The sequence below is a fragment of the Vanessa cardui genome, chromosome 2, assembly GCF_905220365.1.
Source record: "Vanessa cardui chromosome 2, ilVanCard2.1, whole genome shotgun sequence".
NCBI classification, from domain to species: Eukaryota; Metazoa; Arthropoda; class Insecta; order Lepidoptera; family Nymphalidae; genus Vanessa; species Vanessa cardui.
The window spans coordinates 9,486,633-9,501,837 of NC_061124.1; the positions used below are offsets into that span (position 1 = coordinate 9,486,633).

General features: G+C 31.7%; 2 protein-coding genes across 2 annotated transcripts; one reads left to right on the forward strand and one right to left on the reverse strand.

Moving 5' to 3' along the window:
• Positions 1–623: 623 nt before the first annotated feature.
• On the forward strand, positions 624–15,116 carry LOC124540575. Its single transcript, XM_047118261.1, has 17 exons — positions 624–733; positions 1,621–1,749; positions 4,270–4,407; positions 4,917–5,070; positions 6,351–6,494; positions 7,304–7,437; positions 8,595–9,118; positions 9,572–9,725; positions 10,906–11,081; positions 11,164–11,268; positions 11,477–11,640; positions 11,958–12,062; positions 12,755–12,925; positions 13,314–13,506; positions 14,272–14,440; positions 14,587–14,715; positions 14,958–15,116. The coding sequence occupies exons 2-17, from the start codon at positions 1,633–1,635 to the stop codon at positions 15,105–15,107; spliced, it is 2,727 nt and encodes a 908-aa protein (XP_046974217.1). The 5' UTR covers positions 624–733; positions 1,621–1,632; the 3' UTR covers positions 15,108–15,116.
• Positions 5,897–7,370, reverse strand: LOC124539004. The gene is made up of 2 exons (XM_047116308.1): positions 7,124–7,370; positions 5,897–6,584 (listed from the first exon to the last, which is right to left on the reverse strand). The coding sequence occupies exons 1-2, from the start codon at positions 7,260–7,262 to the stop codon at positions 6,028–6,030; spliced, it is 696 nt and encodes a 231-aa protein (XP_046972264.1). The 5' UTR covers positions 7,263–7,370; the 3' UTR covers positions 5,897–6,027.
• Positions 15,117–15,205: the final 89 nt, after the last annotated feature.

A 15,205-nucleotide genomic window follows, 5' to 3' on the forward strand; every position in this document is an offset into this window, starting at 1 on the left:
ATATGCCCTTTTGTACATCATATGTAGTTTGTTTTACACTAATGAAAAATTGACTACCTTATAGACTTAGCCTTACTACTAAATGAGAAACATTTCTATTCTCGGACGTATTATATACTAAAATACTAAATTGCGTGAAATTAGGCCAACACTTAAGAACATTATTGAATTACGTTCGCGAAGTATACTTAACTTTTATATTGAAACTTATTCTTGAAATTTAAATTAAAAGAAGAAACAAACTCTTTTTAAAGATGACTTAAGACAAACACTACGAATGTCATTGTATATCGACAACACGAACGATTTAGTTATCTTTCGATTACATTTAATTCATTGACTAAAGTAAGAAAGGATATAATTAAAATATGAATTATGCTTCTAAAATAAGTGGTAATTTCTTTAATTTTTTGGGAAATACATCCGACGGACATACATACCATAATAACATAATAATAAATCTGGTTTATTTTTTCCAGAAATAACTTACACAGTGATTTTCTATTTCGTTACGATGACTAATTCATTAATGGACTCCGATATAAATAGCGATGAAAATTCGCAGTTGGAAGTTCGCGCTGTGATTGTCAAATGTCAAATCGTATGTATTTATATTTAGTAACAACAAATGCGTAATCGTTAAGTTGCTCATACGAATTTTACATGAATAATGATATGTTTATAAAACATTCTTAAGGGTGGAATATTGTGCAAGTCCATAAGTGTCTCATCAGTAAGTATCATGTACTTATCAGCTATTCTACCACAAAACAACACTACGTAGTAATGTTGTTGTGTTGTGTTGGGTGGATTGAGCCAGTGTAAATACAGGCACAAGAGGCTTTACATATAGGTGGTAGTGACCACATGCCAATATTTCATTTAAGAGCCCACCTGCCTATTTAATAAAAAAATACTAGAAATATTGTTTATTATGTTAAAAATATTATTTAGTCCTGCTATATGTTGCTGTAAGTAAGCGTTGTAGCGATAAAATTTTGGTTGTAATTAAAACATGGCGTTTGTTTGGAATTGCAATTTGTATTATAATTATAGCTTAAAAGAGATATCGTATCTACGATACTCCGGCGGTATTTCTAATAATTTAGTTGTAGATATGTACTTGCAATATCTTGTACAGTGCAGTATTATTGTCATCATCAACAGCCTGTAAATTCCCACTGCTGGGCTAAAGGCCTCCTCTCCCTTTGAGGAGAAGGCTTGGAACATATTCCACCACGCTGTTCCAATGAGGGTTGGTGGAATACACATGTGGCAGAATTTTTATGAAATTTGTCACATGCAGGTTTCCTCACGATGTTTTCCTTCACCGCTGAGCACGAGATGAATTATAAAGACAAATTAAGCACATGAATCAGTGGTGCTTGCCTGGCTTTGAACCCGCAATTATCGGTTAAGATGCGCGCGTTCTTACCACTGGGCCATCTCGACTCTTCTCTATTATTGTCATGTCAAAAGTTATTTAATTATGTCACACAATAAAATTTAACGTTCTTTAAAATCATATATTTTTACCGTAATAGAGAAATGGCACCATTTTTATTCAAAATGTATTTTAACAAATTCATATGATAAATTATTAAAAATCTTACACGATAGGAACATCCAAAGATGACATTGGAAGAAGAAATGACAAGATTTCAGCGTGAAGAACTTTTCAAGCATAACGCGTTACGAAATTGTAAACAGAAACTGGCTGTCACGGTTAAGACTACAAGCGTCCCCAATGTTAGAAAATATCTCACACCTAATTAAACGAACAACTAATATTTAAAAATTTAATTGCAGTTTATTGTATTTAAGTAAATGAAATAAGTACACTGAATCAATATTAAATACAGTAGATATCTACATAATTGTAAATATATTTTTTCTCTGTGGGTACATCTACATTCAATCAAAAATTACACTTATATTTTGAGTATAGGTGTATGATTTTTTCGATGTGCATATGGTAGACCTGTCTAGTTAATCTGATGATGATGGGTTATTCCCCAAAATCCTGGCTTTTAACCCCAGATAGGACGAATGAAAAGGCAGTTTTCAACCGACTTCCAAAAGGAGGAGGTTATCAATTCGTCTGTATTTTTTTTTTTTTTTTTTTTTTATGTTTGTTACCTCATAACTTTTCACTGGGTGGACCGATTTTGATAATTTTTTTTTTGTTTGAAAGGTAGTGCTTCCCGTGGGGTCCCATTTTTTTTATTTTTTTTTCTGATGATGGTATCCATGTGAAAACGACATAAGTCTTAAATTTGCATTATGTATGGGCGCGACAAATAGGTGAATAACTGAAAATCACGTTAACCAATTTTGATGATTCTTTTTTTATTATAAAATATGTACTTCAAGGGTAATTTGGTGAAAGTTTGGTAAGGTTTTGAGCACAGGATCCATGACAAAGTAACGGAACGGAAGGGAACGGAACAATTCTGAGGAGCACGTTAGCGATACTCGGTCGAATCTTTTATTTATAAGTTATTTGGATATTTGAGTCACCTTCCGTAATGTGGTTATGTTTATGTAATTATCATAGTCGAATATTATAATCAACTAGCTACCCACCCCGGCTTCGCACGGGTGCAATACTGATACTAAATATACTACAGAATTTGTTTATATACGAGATCACATCGCAAACTTCTAAAATTATCAGTGTTTCTTTACTATATTGTTCATGTATTATATACACAAACCTTCCCCTTGAATCACACTATCTTTTAAAAAAAACCGCATCAAAATCCGTTACGTAGATTTAAAGATATAGGGACAGAGAAAGCGACTTTGTTTTATACTATGTAGTGATGGAACTCCTATACGGCTCGCAGTTAGGGTGCGATATGGGGCAGAATTTCTTACTATCTTTAATCAAATTTTGTGTATGTGATGTGATGTCATATGATGTACGAAATATAGTTGGTCTTTTTCAAAGTTTTTTTGCTGAGTTCGATTACAGCTCTTTCGAGGGATCCTTGTAGTTTACGCCGCGTGACGTATTAAATCCGCATTTTCGAAAGTCTATTTTTGCTTTATTCGCAAGTTTCCTTTGAAATTGTCCTCGAAGTAGTTTCTAACTCATATAAACGGAACGCTTAATCTATCCATATTAAAAAAAAATTAGTTAGTCAACATCAGCTTCACTTAAAATCAAAAAATAAATAAAATTTTAACAAAAAGAAAAACCGACTTCAAACAAAACACTATTTTAAAACAAATGAATATGCACGAAAAAGTAATAAAAATAATTGCGTATTCAACATATTTTTTAGAGTCTTCCTAAGTTAAATGAAATGAAAAATATTAGACTACTTAAAAGTCGATTAACGATTATATCATGTAGTTATAATTATTGTTATATTTGGAGTCGGTGTCAGCCAATAAAACCCTACAGTATATCTATCAAAAAACAATACGAGAATACTTTAACAAATATGTTTTTTACAAATTACCTTTTACACAATAATATACTGGATCAATCAAGGGGCTCGTATCGCTTCTTTCTTTTGATTGTTGGGACATGGGCACCGTGGCTGACACCGGCTCCAAATATACCAATAACTATAACTACATGATATAATCGTTAATCGACTTTTAAGTAGTCTAATATTTTTCATTTCATTTAACTTAGGAAGACTCTAAAAAATATGTTGAATACGCAATTATTTTTATTACTTTTTCGTGCATATTCATTTGTTTTAAAATAGTGTTTTGTTTGAAGTCGGTTTTTCTTTTTGTTAAAATTTTATTTATTGTTAAAATATCTCAGTATCACTTCTTAATTAAGAATCTGTTGATAGTGTAAAATTTTATTTTATTTTATTAGGACAACAGTAGATACAATATCACATCAAAATAAAAAAATGACATTTAAATAATAATCTGGGCAAATTTTGTACTAGTACGGCTAGTCTGCACTGTCATATGTTAAAATATGAATGAAACATAAGCAATAATTATCACTATTGCTTTCTTAGTCTTACTTAGTTACATTATATACTGATAATTACTACAGAGTCTCCCGATATACATATCTTTGACCGAAGGAAAAAGTTATAAAATTGTCTATGTTTAAATCTTATTGTCTTTGATAAGTTTACCAATCAAGACCTCTGAAGAGATAACAATAGAATGCTTTGAACCAAGCTTAAGAGGGGCTCCTCTAGCTATGCAAACTGCATATGCAATATATATCGGTGTATAATAAATATAATATATAGTACAACTACATACAGATTATTTTCGTTTCAGCAAGTTTTTGGCGACGAATACGTACCGATTGAACATGTATTAGGTTCTAATAAGAAAAAAATTCGGCTGCTTAATCCGTATGTCTTACGTTTGCGAAGAAAATTACCTTTTCAAAGGTACAAGCTACATAAAGTTGAAGTATGTTACTATTGATTGTTATAATTTTTATCACTTAATTGAGTAAATAATGATGTTGTATAGTTCGTTGAAGAAATAAGTACTTTATGTTGTTTATTTTGCAGACGGTGACTGGAATCATATGGGAGTCATTTGATACAAAACGATCGTCTTTTAATGAGAGCTTAAAAAAAGTTAGTTACAAAATAAAATATATTCATATTTACTAGCTGTGCTGTGTGAATGTGTAATTTATCAGATTGGTTGATGTTTATGCCTGCTGCTGATGATGACACCTCTATTTATTTTATTTTTTTTTCTTTCAAAGCAATCGTCTAAGTATTATTATATAATCTGTCTGGGAGTTCTCGATAGGTCAGTTAACCCCTTCTATCATAAATACTCCAACTTCATAATAAAGTTTGCTATGGACGCATACATCTCGCCAGCATTTTTGAGGATTCGCTTATATGTAGACACACTTTAGATCAATTGAAGGCGTATAAAATATTAATAAAGGTTTTTTTTAGCATAATTTACCAAGAAGGAAAGTAAATGTTCAAGACTGGTCCACTAAGATTGATACTATTTCTGCATTTGATTATGGCAAAGGCATAGATATCATAAATCCTAAACTACTTGAATTGTCATCAAAAAAGAAGCCCATCAATCTGGATGATTATGGTATACCACATAACTTTAAATATATTTATAAGGTAACAGTTGGCTCGTAGTCAGGCCACCGTAGCCAGTCATTTTGATCATTTCATCATAGCACAGCTTAAACCTACCGGGTTAGGCATTGTGTGTCAGTCAAATATTATTATAGTCATAGGTGTTTATTTTTAATAATTTATACACTTCTTCCTAGGAATGTAACAATTAGAGAAATATCCTAAATCTCAGTCTCTCACATCTTCGTCTTCGATTATTTTTAATTTGTACCGACATATATTTGTCAGTACGCCAGAAGGCTATGTTAGGTAGGTAGTGAGTTTAGAGATAGTTCTATAATGGAGGACTATAATATTTAAACAAAACAATAGATTATTTAAGCTCTGCATCAATTATGTCGTACCAATTAGAAGTCAAATGTTGTTAATTTGTCTTTTATCTTCGTGTGGTTCAAATAGACAATACAAATAGGTACCTATTTTGATCGATATTATTATATTATTTATAATTTTAATAATTTTTTTGATTATTATTTCAAAAATAATTTTGATCTAATAAAAGAAACTACAAAATTAAATGTTCAAAAATATACTTATAGGTATGTACAAAAGCAAATGTAACGAATAGGAACAATATCATAATAACAAAATACTTAGCATAAAAAATACAGTTTTCGTATTCTGTGCTATGGTACATCATAAGTCATGGAAGTCGAAAGATGCCATAAGAATAAAGTTCAAAATATATTATATTTTTAATAAGAACTATGATGTATCGTTTGTACAAATAAAAAGGTTATTATTGATGGATTGACCTACAGGTAATTAATACAAATACATTAAATTCTTACTATAAATACACAAAAAGGAATTTAATATTTCTACCTTACCTACTTAGGTTTCATACTTCCACAGCCTACAATGGCCAGCAAAATACAAAAATTTGTACCCAGTATTTTTTTTATATTTATGAATATTCATTGTCATAACTGTCATCAGTGAAAATCTCAGTTTTAATTTCCTTCTCGATCGGTAGGTGTTCGTGTGGTTCCCTTTCGCCTTGCGCTTGTTTTTGTCCTGATAATTTTTCCTCAGCGTCGATGATTACCGCAAATATTTTCTTTTTAACTTGGGTTTGCATCCAATGCGGCATCGTCTTTGTACTTTGGAGTATGCAATTGAAAAAGGACTCGAGAGCGTCACTCTCTTGTCGGTAATCGACCTTGCACTCTAAGCAACGGCGTTTCGACATATGACCGGCTACGAGAGGACTTTCACTATTTTCTGTAGTCGATACGTCGTGGTCGGAACTCTTCGAGCTAGTCGCAGTCCCGGACGGTGGATCGATTTCGATATTTTCTGTGATCCGGTACTTCATATGCGGTTCGAGGAACTGCATGGCCTTGGCGTACTTCCATGTGGTTATTTGTGCCGGTAATAATTTGTTTTTCCCCAATTTCGCCCTCTTAAGCGCGTCCCGATGATTATCTCGCAATTTCTTCCATTCTATTTTAGCCACTTGAACTGAAATGTAAATAACTGTTATAAAATATATTCAAAGTGTAACCTAATTCTAATTACTCATAACAATATATTTGTTTCGTTAACACACATACGTGTATGTAATCATTTATGTAACGAAATTATATTTAGTTCAAATATTTTATTATTGTCAACGACTAAAAAAAAATCAAAAAAAATAATATTTACATCGTTACACATTTACATTCTTTCTTAAAATCGATAAGTTATGTACCTATATACGTCTATCAACGCTTACTTTATCGATACCTCATAAGATGGTGTGTTAATAATTAGTATATTATGTATAAATGTAAATATATATGTATCTATCTGTTAGTAATATTTTTCAAAACCATTGAGCGAGATTGAATTAACCCGCTTAAATGTTACAAATACTGTAACTCGAATTACTAAGTGGCGGAATTGTTAAGAAAGGCTAAGTGAAAGATAAGCTGAGTCCAGTTTTAACATTAAATGAATTTTAGCACTATCAAATTATTTTAACATAAAGATTGTAACTTTTATAATCAAGAACTTACTATTTGATATAGAGCTGTTGTTATAATGATCAACAACGCATTGCCAGGCGTCGTCCTTTACGTGCATCTCGCGGTAGTCGGGATGCAAGGGGTTCCATAAACAAGGTTGTAAACGGACCCCTTCAATAAACGTTTCCATAATTCAACAAGTGTGTCGAATTTGAGTGTTAACGTAGTTAGGCAGTCGCGTTCAGGCGCTCACTGGTCAGGGTGACCGGCCTCGCGCCGCCTCGCGCTGGCTCGCGCGGGTTCGTTCTCTCCCCGCGCATTGCCATCGTTCCGAAAACCAGTTCTTTGTGGAACGTGATTGGAAAGTATGTACGAGCACAAAACATACAATAAATAATTTGACTCCACTGCAATGCTACTGATTTCATTGAACAATGCTCACTTTGAAACCGTTTTATTTGTTAAATATTTTCTTGTTCACTTTAAGCGATAAACGTAATATAGTCGGAGAGACTGCAAATTGTGAGAATAATGTATTAATTATTTTAAAAACATTAACTAGACTTTATAAAATCGAATGTTATTCTTTTAAAAATCGGCATGTAGATGCACATATATAACATAAGTATGTTTACGGAGATAAGTCCGGCTAGTACGTACTAACTCAGCACCATATCTGATAGATTAATGCTACTTAAAAACATTATTTTTCAAATAATAATAAACTACATTAGGAATATGTCGATTTAAAATTATCTAATGAGTATAATTGATTGAATCGATTCATATATAACTTATAACTTAGTACTTATACGAATAGTGAGTATTTAGTCAATAAAATAACAATACAAAAGCTACTAGAGCAACGCATCGTCGAATTTTTTTAAGTGACCTTTTCAGTCATACGCATTTTTCAGGTACAACCTATTATTTAGTGGTTGATAGTATTTCAGTCGTAATCATTTGTGTCTTCTTCACTAGAATTCCAAATGCCTCTTCGTTTTCGGTTTATGAGATGAGCATTACTTAAGAAAATGTACCTACTCTACTCCATTGAACACTGTTTTCGCCTACTATTACTCTAATTAATATTGTTTAGTGTAGTACTATACTATACTAAAGCATACAAATAAAAGGCACAAAGAACTGTGCCTGATTACGCAACTTTAAAAAACTTTCAATATAGTTCTCATTTTTCAAGTTAAGAATTCACTACACTACTAGATATAGATTAATAATGGCACATAGAGAAGTCCTACGTTAGAGCCCACTCTGGACACTAAAAGTTTTAATATCTCTTGGGTCATGTCAGATTAACGATCAATTGGACAACTAGGGATGAAATATAGTCTCCTGTGTAGTTTTATAAATATATATATTTGAGTACAGATTTCATAAAGACAAACAGACCAGGCCATCGTCGAAATATGGCGGAACGTAATCCTTGTATCGGTTAGATAAGTAACGTAATAATCGTGGTTAACGTAAGCATAAATTCTTTGGTGGTGACCATTTTTCATAATATCCTGTAAAACATTTAATTCAAGATGAACGGAACCATATCGAAGGAAATGGAAAAGACTACTACGACGCTCGTTTACACAACTATAATGATAATTACTCCGAATTGAAAAATAAACATGTCCTTTCAAACATACCTTTTGAGAAAATAAACCGTAATCGGTTTAATCAAAACTTAAAAAGCAAAGAAATGACAGAAAGAAATAATGATGCCTTTGATAAAAATAATAAAAACGACATGGTTGGATTAGACATTGATCAGTCTACTAATCCAAGTTATAATATTAATTTCGATTGGTCAAATAATTCCAAGGATATCGAAACCGAAAATTATTTCAAAACACGATTATTAGATGACAGTATTTTAGAACAGGGTAATAATACAAACGAAGAGTATGACTTTGTGCTTTATAAAATTGGCGATCCGGATTTATGGTGCTCTACTCAAGTACAACTCTATGAAAAGATAACATCTCCTGAAGGAAAAATTTTGTGGAATGATCTAACGAAACACAACATAGCCAGGTATAAACACATTAAAAATACCTAATTGGTATATTATTGATTTTATCCAATCTTATGACAGTAATAAACAAACAGTAGCATTAATATTTCTATAATTATTTTAAAATGAATAAATTAATGAGATGCAAAGAGCAGCTAAACTATTGTAAAAATAAGTTTGTAACTTAGCCTCTGAGCAATCATTTTAAAATGGTTGATTGTTTTTCATAAAACCTATTTTAATTCACTTGATTCAATTTATTTTATTTTAGCGTAAACACAAAAAATCCTAATTGGTCAAATCAAGATGTTAACGTACAGTACAAAACAGTTGAGGTGTTAGCTAAAGATGATTTTTATCTTGCTTCCGAAAGTTTATGTTTGATCGTACCTTTGAAATCAGGTAATAATAATTTTATAATATCCCAACATCAATCTTTATACTTTAATTTGATATAATATTTTATTACACAGTCAAAAATATGTTTTGTATTCAGCTAAGCTTGGTGATTTTATAATTGTGCCATCAGACGATATCATAACACTAAATGGTCAAAAAGATATCAATAAGCGAAATGATAATACTTTTAACGCTGGTGAGGCTCCAGCTATAGAAGGCAGTAGACAGGTTAAGATAATATTATGCTAATTTAATTAAAATAAGGATTCCTCTCTTATAACTAGTTATGTTAATATCTATTGTAATATTCATTTTTATCAAAACAAATCAATCACTTTATCTCTTATTTTGTAAAACGATTTTCGATCTTTTTGAAAATGGATTTCTCGAATGGAATCCAATAATCGAGTTAATAAGTAGTCGCTTTCCAACTTCTGATCGATAACAAGTATCGATTAGATACTTATAAAACTAAACACTAAGATTGCTTTGAAACACACTCCATGATTTTGAAATTCACAATAGATTGATATATCAAAGACAATAGGGAAGATGCAATATTTTTATTTTTGTGTTTATTTTAAAGAACTTCATATAGGATAGACCACAAGTATATTAAAAATCCAAAACACTCAAATTTATTGCAAAAACAAAGGTTTCAAAATATCAATTCAAATTTTCGCGCGAAAACGGATCTATATTTCGTATGACGTCCCTCCCGTCTGTCACTGGCCCATTGATCAAATGTGTCCTGACTGGGTTTTAAATTTGTGCATTTTTTCTCGACTTTTGAGATACTTTTTTGTAAAAATTTAAAACAGACTACTCGATACTCCGAAAAACGCCATATTTACGTATGTTTTGTGCCAATGTGTTCATTTACTTCAATAAAGTTTTCAAATAAATGGTTTTTGAGTGGACCTTCTGACACAAAACTGAGAAAAAATTGCTTTCAAGCCGAAAAGAATCTGGAGTCAGCTTTGACAAACCCAACTTCCATTTTCATTCGAAATACGCAATTAATTTTCATTTAAATATTTACTTTTTTTACAACTATAACCTCAAATAAGTAGTTATAACAGGAGTGACGTCACTAAACGGTAAATACTGTTTTGAAATACGTTCCATTTCAAGTTACTTTAATTCGTAATAATTATTAAAAAAACAACATTATATCAAATATAAACCTTGCAGTGACCCTTCTTTTATGCTTTAACATTTTAATAGCAAAATTTTCTTAAATATTATATTTGCATATTCTCTATACCGCCCGGCCGTGATAACTGATATTCTCAATTTTATCACTTAATTACCAAAAATTGACGCACTAATTATGTATATTGAAGAGTTAATAAGTGTTTGCTAAGTTTTAGTGAACTGCAAAAATACAATATTTTTATACGCACAGGTCCGCCGTAGAGTAGCAGTTAGGACAGCAAGGGCGCTGATAGGCGGAACTTTTAAAAATTTCAAAATGATTACGAGGGGATCTGATCGTTTTCTCAAATTGCCTCATACGAAACCTCATCAAACGCAAATTGACGTTGAAGTAAGGGCCGATGATAATGAGCTCGTGTTGGTTGGGTAAGATGGTACCATCTTATTTATATTAGTATATGTATTGACTATTTTTTTATATATTTTTTCTATTCTATGTACTTCAAAGAATACAAGGACGTTTGACAACAATTGTGTCTGATTCAACTCGGAGCACACGGTCGATACTCTCGATACAAGCTGCTAACACAGGACTCGCGGGAGCTCGACTGCGGTTACTTTTGATAAATTGTCTTTAATTTAAAAATAGTTAGCATATTAAACAACACGACTTAACTTTTAATTGTGAGCAACTTAAAAATATTTCAGAAAGAAATTTTTAAATTTGTGAATTCATTTTGTTTTAATTGGTCTTAAGCTGAACTCCGATGCAATGTGGATTAATCAGAGTCGAAATATACTAAGTTATATTTGTCATACAGAGTTGAAATTCGTGAATGCACACCCAAGTTAATATCCGCAACCACTGAAACAAGAGACGGTGAAAGCACATTAGCAGGGCCGGTGCTTTTTCCTCCAAGGCACACCCAGAGTTTCCGCCTCGATCTTCCTTTAACAATTCCAGTCGACAATGCTCATTGCACCGGTATGAAGACTAATGTTTTGTTAATTGTATTAATTTTATAAATGTACCATGCCACGCCATAACAGTGATTAGAACTTATCATGACAGCGTCATACCGTCAAAGCGTGTAATTATGAGAACAATGGCTCACTTCTGAGTTATACTTACAAGGTATTACAGTTTGATGTTTGACCTACCAAGACAAAAAAATAACCTACCAAAGGCTCGCTAAAAATAGACTGGCCAAATGTTATTAAAATATATATATATAAACTCGTAGGGGTCTAGAAAACCAATTGTTGACGTACATTACATTTATACACCTATGATATTTTTAGTGGCTTTGGTGAATGAGAATGAAGAAGCAGTGGCAGTTCGGGATGTTAAAATCAAAAGAGATGACCGTTGCTTTTGTGTTTGGCACTGTGACTGCGTGTGCTTGAGTTAGTGTCCTTATTATAGTATGATGGATATTACCTATTTAACTTACACTTATTACGTTATGGTCTATTTGAAAATTTCAGTTGTTTGTTGATTTAAAAAATAAATTTCAAATGAGTAGTGTACAGTATAGTAACTTGTTTACTTGAAAATACGATGATAATGTTTTTTTTTAAAGACATTTGTACAATTTCGGTATCGGTTCAATGAAATGATAGTGACGTCACTATCAACCAATACGGCGGAGTAGGTCTCGGCCTGTTTATTGTATACAATGACTGGACCAAATTTAACGTAAATAATTTTATCTAGTATATTTTAGATACGTAAATTCGCTACCGCGTAATGCGGTATTTAATTCTAAGAGTATTGCGTCGTTGCTCCTTCAAAAGTCGCATATGTTTTTTTTTATATTTTTTTATTGTTACACCGTTTTAATCGTTATTTCAATACGCACGGATTGTAAAAATATTTTTGTCATTACTTCTATAGTTTAAAATTTTACGAATTTAGCTATGCGATATTCATACATCGAAATTTCCTTATATTGAAATACAAATAAAACGGCACAGCAATCGAAAAATATAAAAAAACACATAGCGACTTTTGCAGGAGCGGCCACGATTTGGAACGTATAATATATATGGATAAATTACGAGTTTAATGAAATCTATTTATCTTGCTATTTATTTAGGTGAAGATTCCAATCTTTTGTGCCGACCCTTATCGGATGCTCAACTAGTTGCGGCAGGGCTTTCAACGCAGGAGAAATCGCGCCATATTCGCTCAGTCTGCTATAACGACGTGATGACACTCAATCTATTTGTAATGTTTGTAGGCGTCCTTCTAGCATTGTTACTTCTAGGTTAGTTAATTATCACACGGCTTAAAATTTAATTTGATTTTCATACAACTTCTAGGTCCTTTGAAAAATATTTTTACCTAAAATGTTTTACTTTTCATGATACTATCGTTACAAATTCTAGAAGATTATTAAAGAGATAGACTACAATTCTAATAGATAGATATAGATATAGCATAATATTAAACAAGCACAGACAACATAAAAAAATAAGTTAAACGTAAAAGATTTATTTTGCCAATAATATAATTAATGGATAGAAGCTAAGCTAATGATAATACATATTTTATTTGTTGCATTTGTGTAACATGGAATTATGCAGTTAATTAATATTTAAAAGCTTAAGATTACAAATTACATCCTACACACTTACACTGAAATTCAAATGCAGGTGTGATAAAAGCCACCCTAGGTCTGATTTTAAGCTGCGTGGGTTCGTATGGCCTCGATTTGTTGATACAAACCCCAAGGAAGCTCGACCAGTACTACGAGGATTATCTTAAATGTCGAACTGTGGTGTATGATGAAGAGGGCTGGCCTATTCATCCTGATACGAAACAGCGAAGTGTGCGCCTTATTAGCAAGTAAAATCTACTATATATTTTAACTCGATATAAATAACTAAATATAATAGTATGCAAAATTTTCAAGCAACATGCTTTGTACTGTAATTAGGTATTTTTAATATTATGTTAAAGGGGTAGGTATAGTAACTCAATAGCATTGCATTTACTAGGTGTTAGAATTTGTTTAAATTCGTCTGGGTTCCGTCCATTTATCGTAATATATACGATCAAGCACTAGGCACAACGGACATAACATCTTAGTTTTTGAGTCGATGGGCTTTGGTGATATGAAGAAAGATTAATTACTCTTACCGTACGTTCTTAAAATTTCATTCTTTTGCGGTGGTGGAAGTCTGTACTTACTCCAGGTCCAGTCTTCACTTACGGTATCCTATATTATGACCCGCGGACCAACTTATTGAAAAAAATATATCAATCATTAAACCTAAAACTAGAATCATATATGTTATACTTTAAACAGAAATAAGCCTTTGTGATATTTATGGCCGATCTATTTCAAATTTATATGCCATATGCCACATACATATTAATAAACTGAAATAATGCATTAATTGAATATTTTTGTAACACTTTTAGAGATAATGTCGTATATAGTATTGGATCTCGTATACCAATTATTGACACTGTCATTTCGTATGATAATAATAACTAATTACCTCTTTTATATGTATATTATATAGTTTTTAATATTGAATAACAATACGAAATGCTTAAGTATATATGTATGTATATGATTAAAATAATAATTTTTGATTGATTCAGACCGATGGAGTTCTTCTTAAATTTAATATTTTTTATCACACTACCATGCCTTTTGGTTTGTGATGCACTAAAGAAAATTGTATCGTGCTATAATACTACCGAAAAAAAATATGACGGGAAATACGTCAAAAGAGACACCAAGAAATGTTTTAGTTCCCGTGACGTGCAGGTAAGACGGTTCTGAAGTAAATAATTAGTTTTATCGAACAGCAAGGAATTGCACTCTTCCACATTTGCTTTTTATATATGGTAAAGAACAAAGTAAAATTTGTCTATTATAGTTTAAATTCCAGTGCAATTCCTGGCTATTTTTAGAGTCTCGTGCCGAATAGTCGTCACCGTCAAGAAGATCTGCACAGATGGATGTCACCACAGGCCGAGGAATTATCTACGGGCATTTGGCAAGAAGGTCTTAAGCCACAGGGCAAAGATACTTGTGAATGTGTAAGACTTTTATTTGCTTTTTAGGTTATCTTGTTAAATAAAGTAAGGAATTGTTTTTTTCTTTATGTGAGTACCTGCGACTGAAAGCTAACATTTTCATATAGTGTATAATTGTATTAAATACATAAAAACTTAAATTATAACAAGCGTAATTACAGAACTGAGTAAAGCGAAGGCAACTCTTCGCTTTTTTAGATTTTGCTTGGTGTATGAATTTGTTATTTATATTTTTTTCAATACAGCTACAACCACTTCTTCGTAAGGAAAAATACGGCGAAAAAAATACAGACCAAACCTCATGCTTGGATTCTGAACACGGTGAAACTGAGTATATTTTGATGCAAATGCAAAAGAGTAGGGAGTCTTTAGAAGTAAGAAAATTTGTAATCTAATTTTATTTAATGAATTAAAAGGCATATATATTTATTAAACATTTAAATAAAAAGCAATTAATTAAATGTTTAATAAGTATCTCGAACCGGATTGTATA

What these genes read in the sequence shown, in the direction of transcription:
- LOC124540575 (XM_047118261.1), top strand. Translation starts at nt 1,633, where the DNA reads ATGACATTGGAAGAAGAAATGACAAGATTTCAGCGTGAAGAACTTTTC. An exon ending in ACAAGCTACATAAAGTTGAA is followed by an intron (nt 4,408 to 4,916) that starts GTATGTTACTAT and finishes GGTTTTTTTTAG; the next exon opens with CATAATTTACCAAGAAGGAA. An exon ending in AGTGTGCGCCTTATTAGCAA is followed by an intron (nt 13,507 to 14,271) that starts GTAAAATCTACT and finishes TGATTGATTCAG; the next exon opens with ACCGATGGAGTTCTTCTTAA.
- LOC124539004 (XM_047116308.1), bottom strand. Translation starts at nt 7,262, where the DNA reads ATGGAAACGTTTATTGAAGGGGTCCGTTTACAACCTTGTTTATGGAAC. An exon ending in CAACAGCTCTATATCAAATA is followed by an intron (nt 6,585 to 7,123) that starts GTAAGTTCTTGA and finishes TTTACATTTCAG; the next exon opens with TTCAAGTGGCTAAAATAGAA.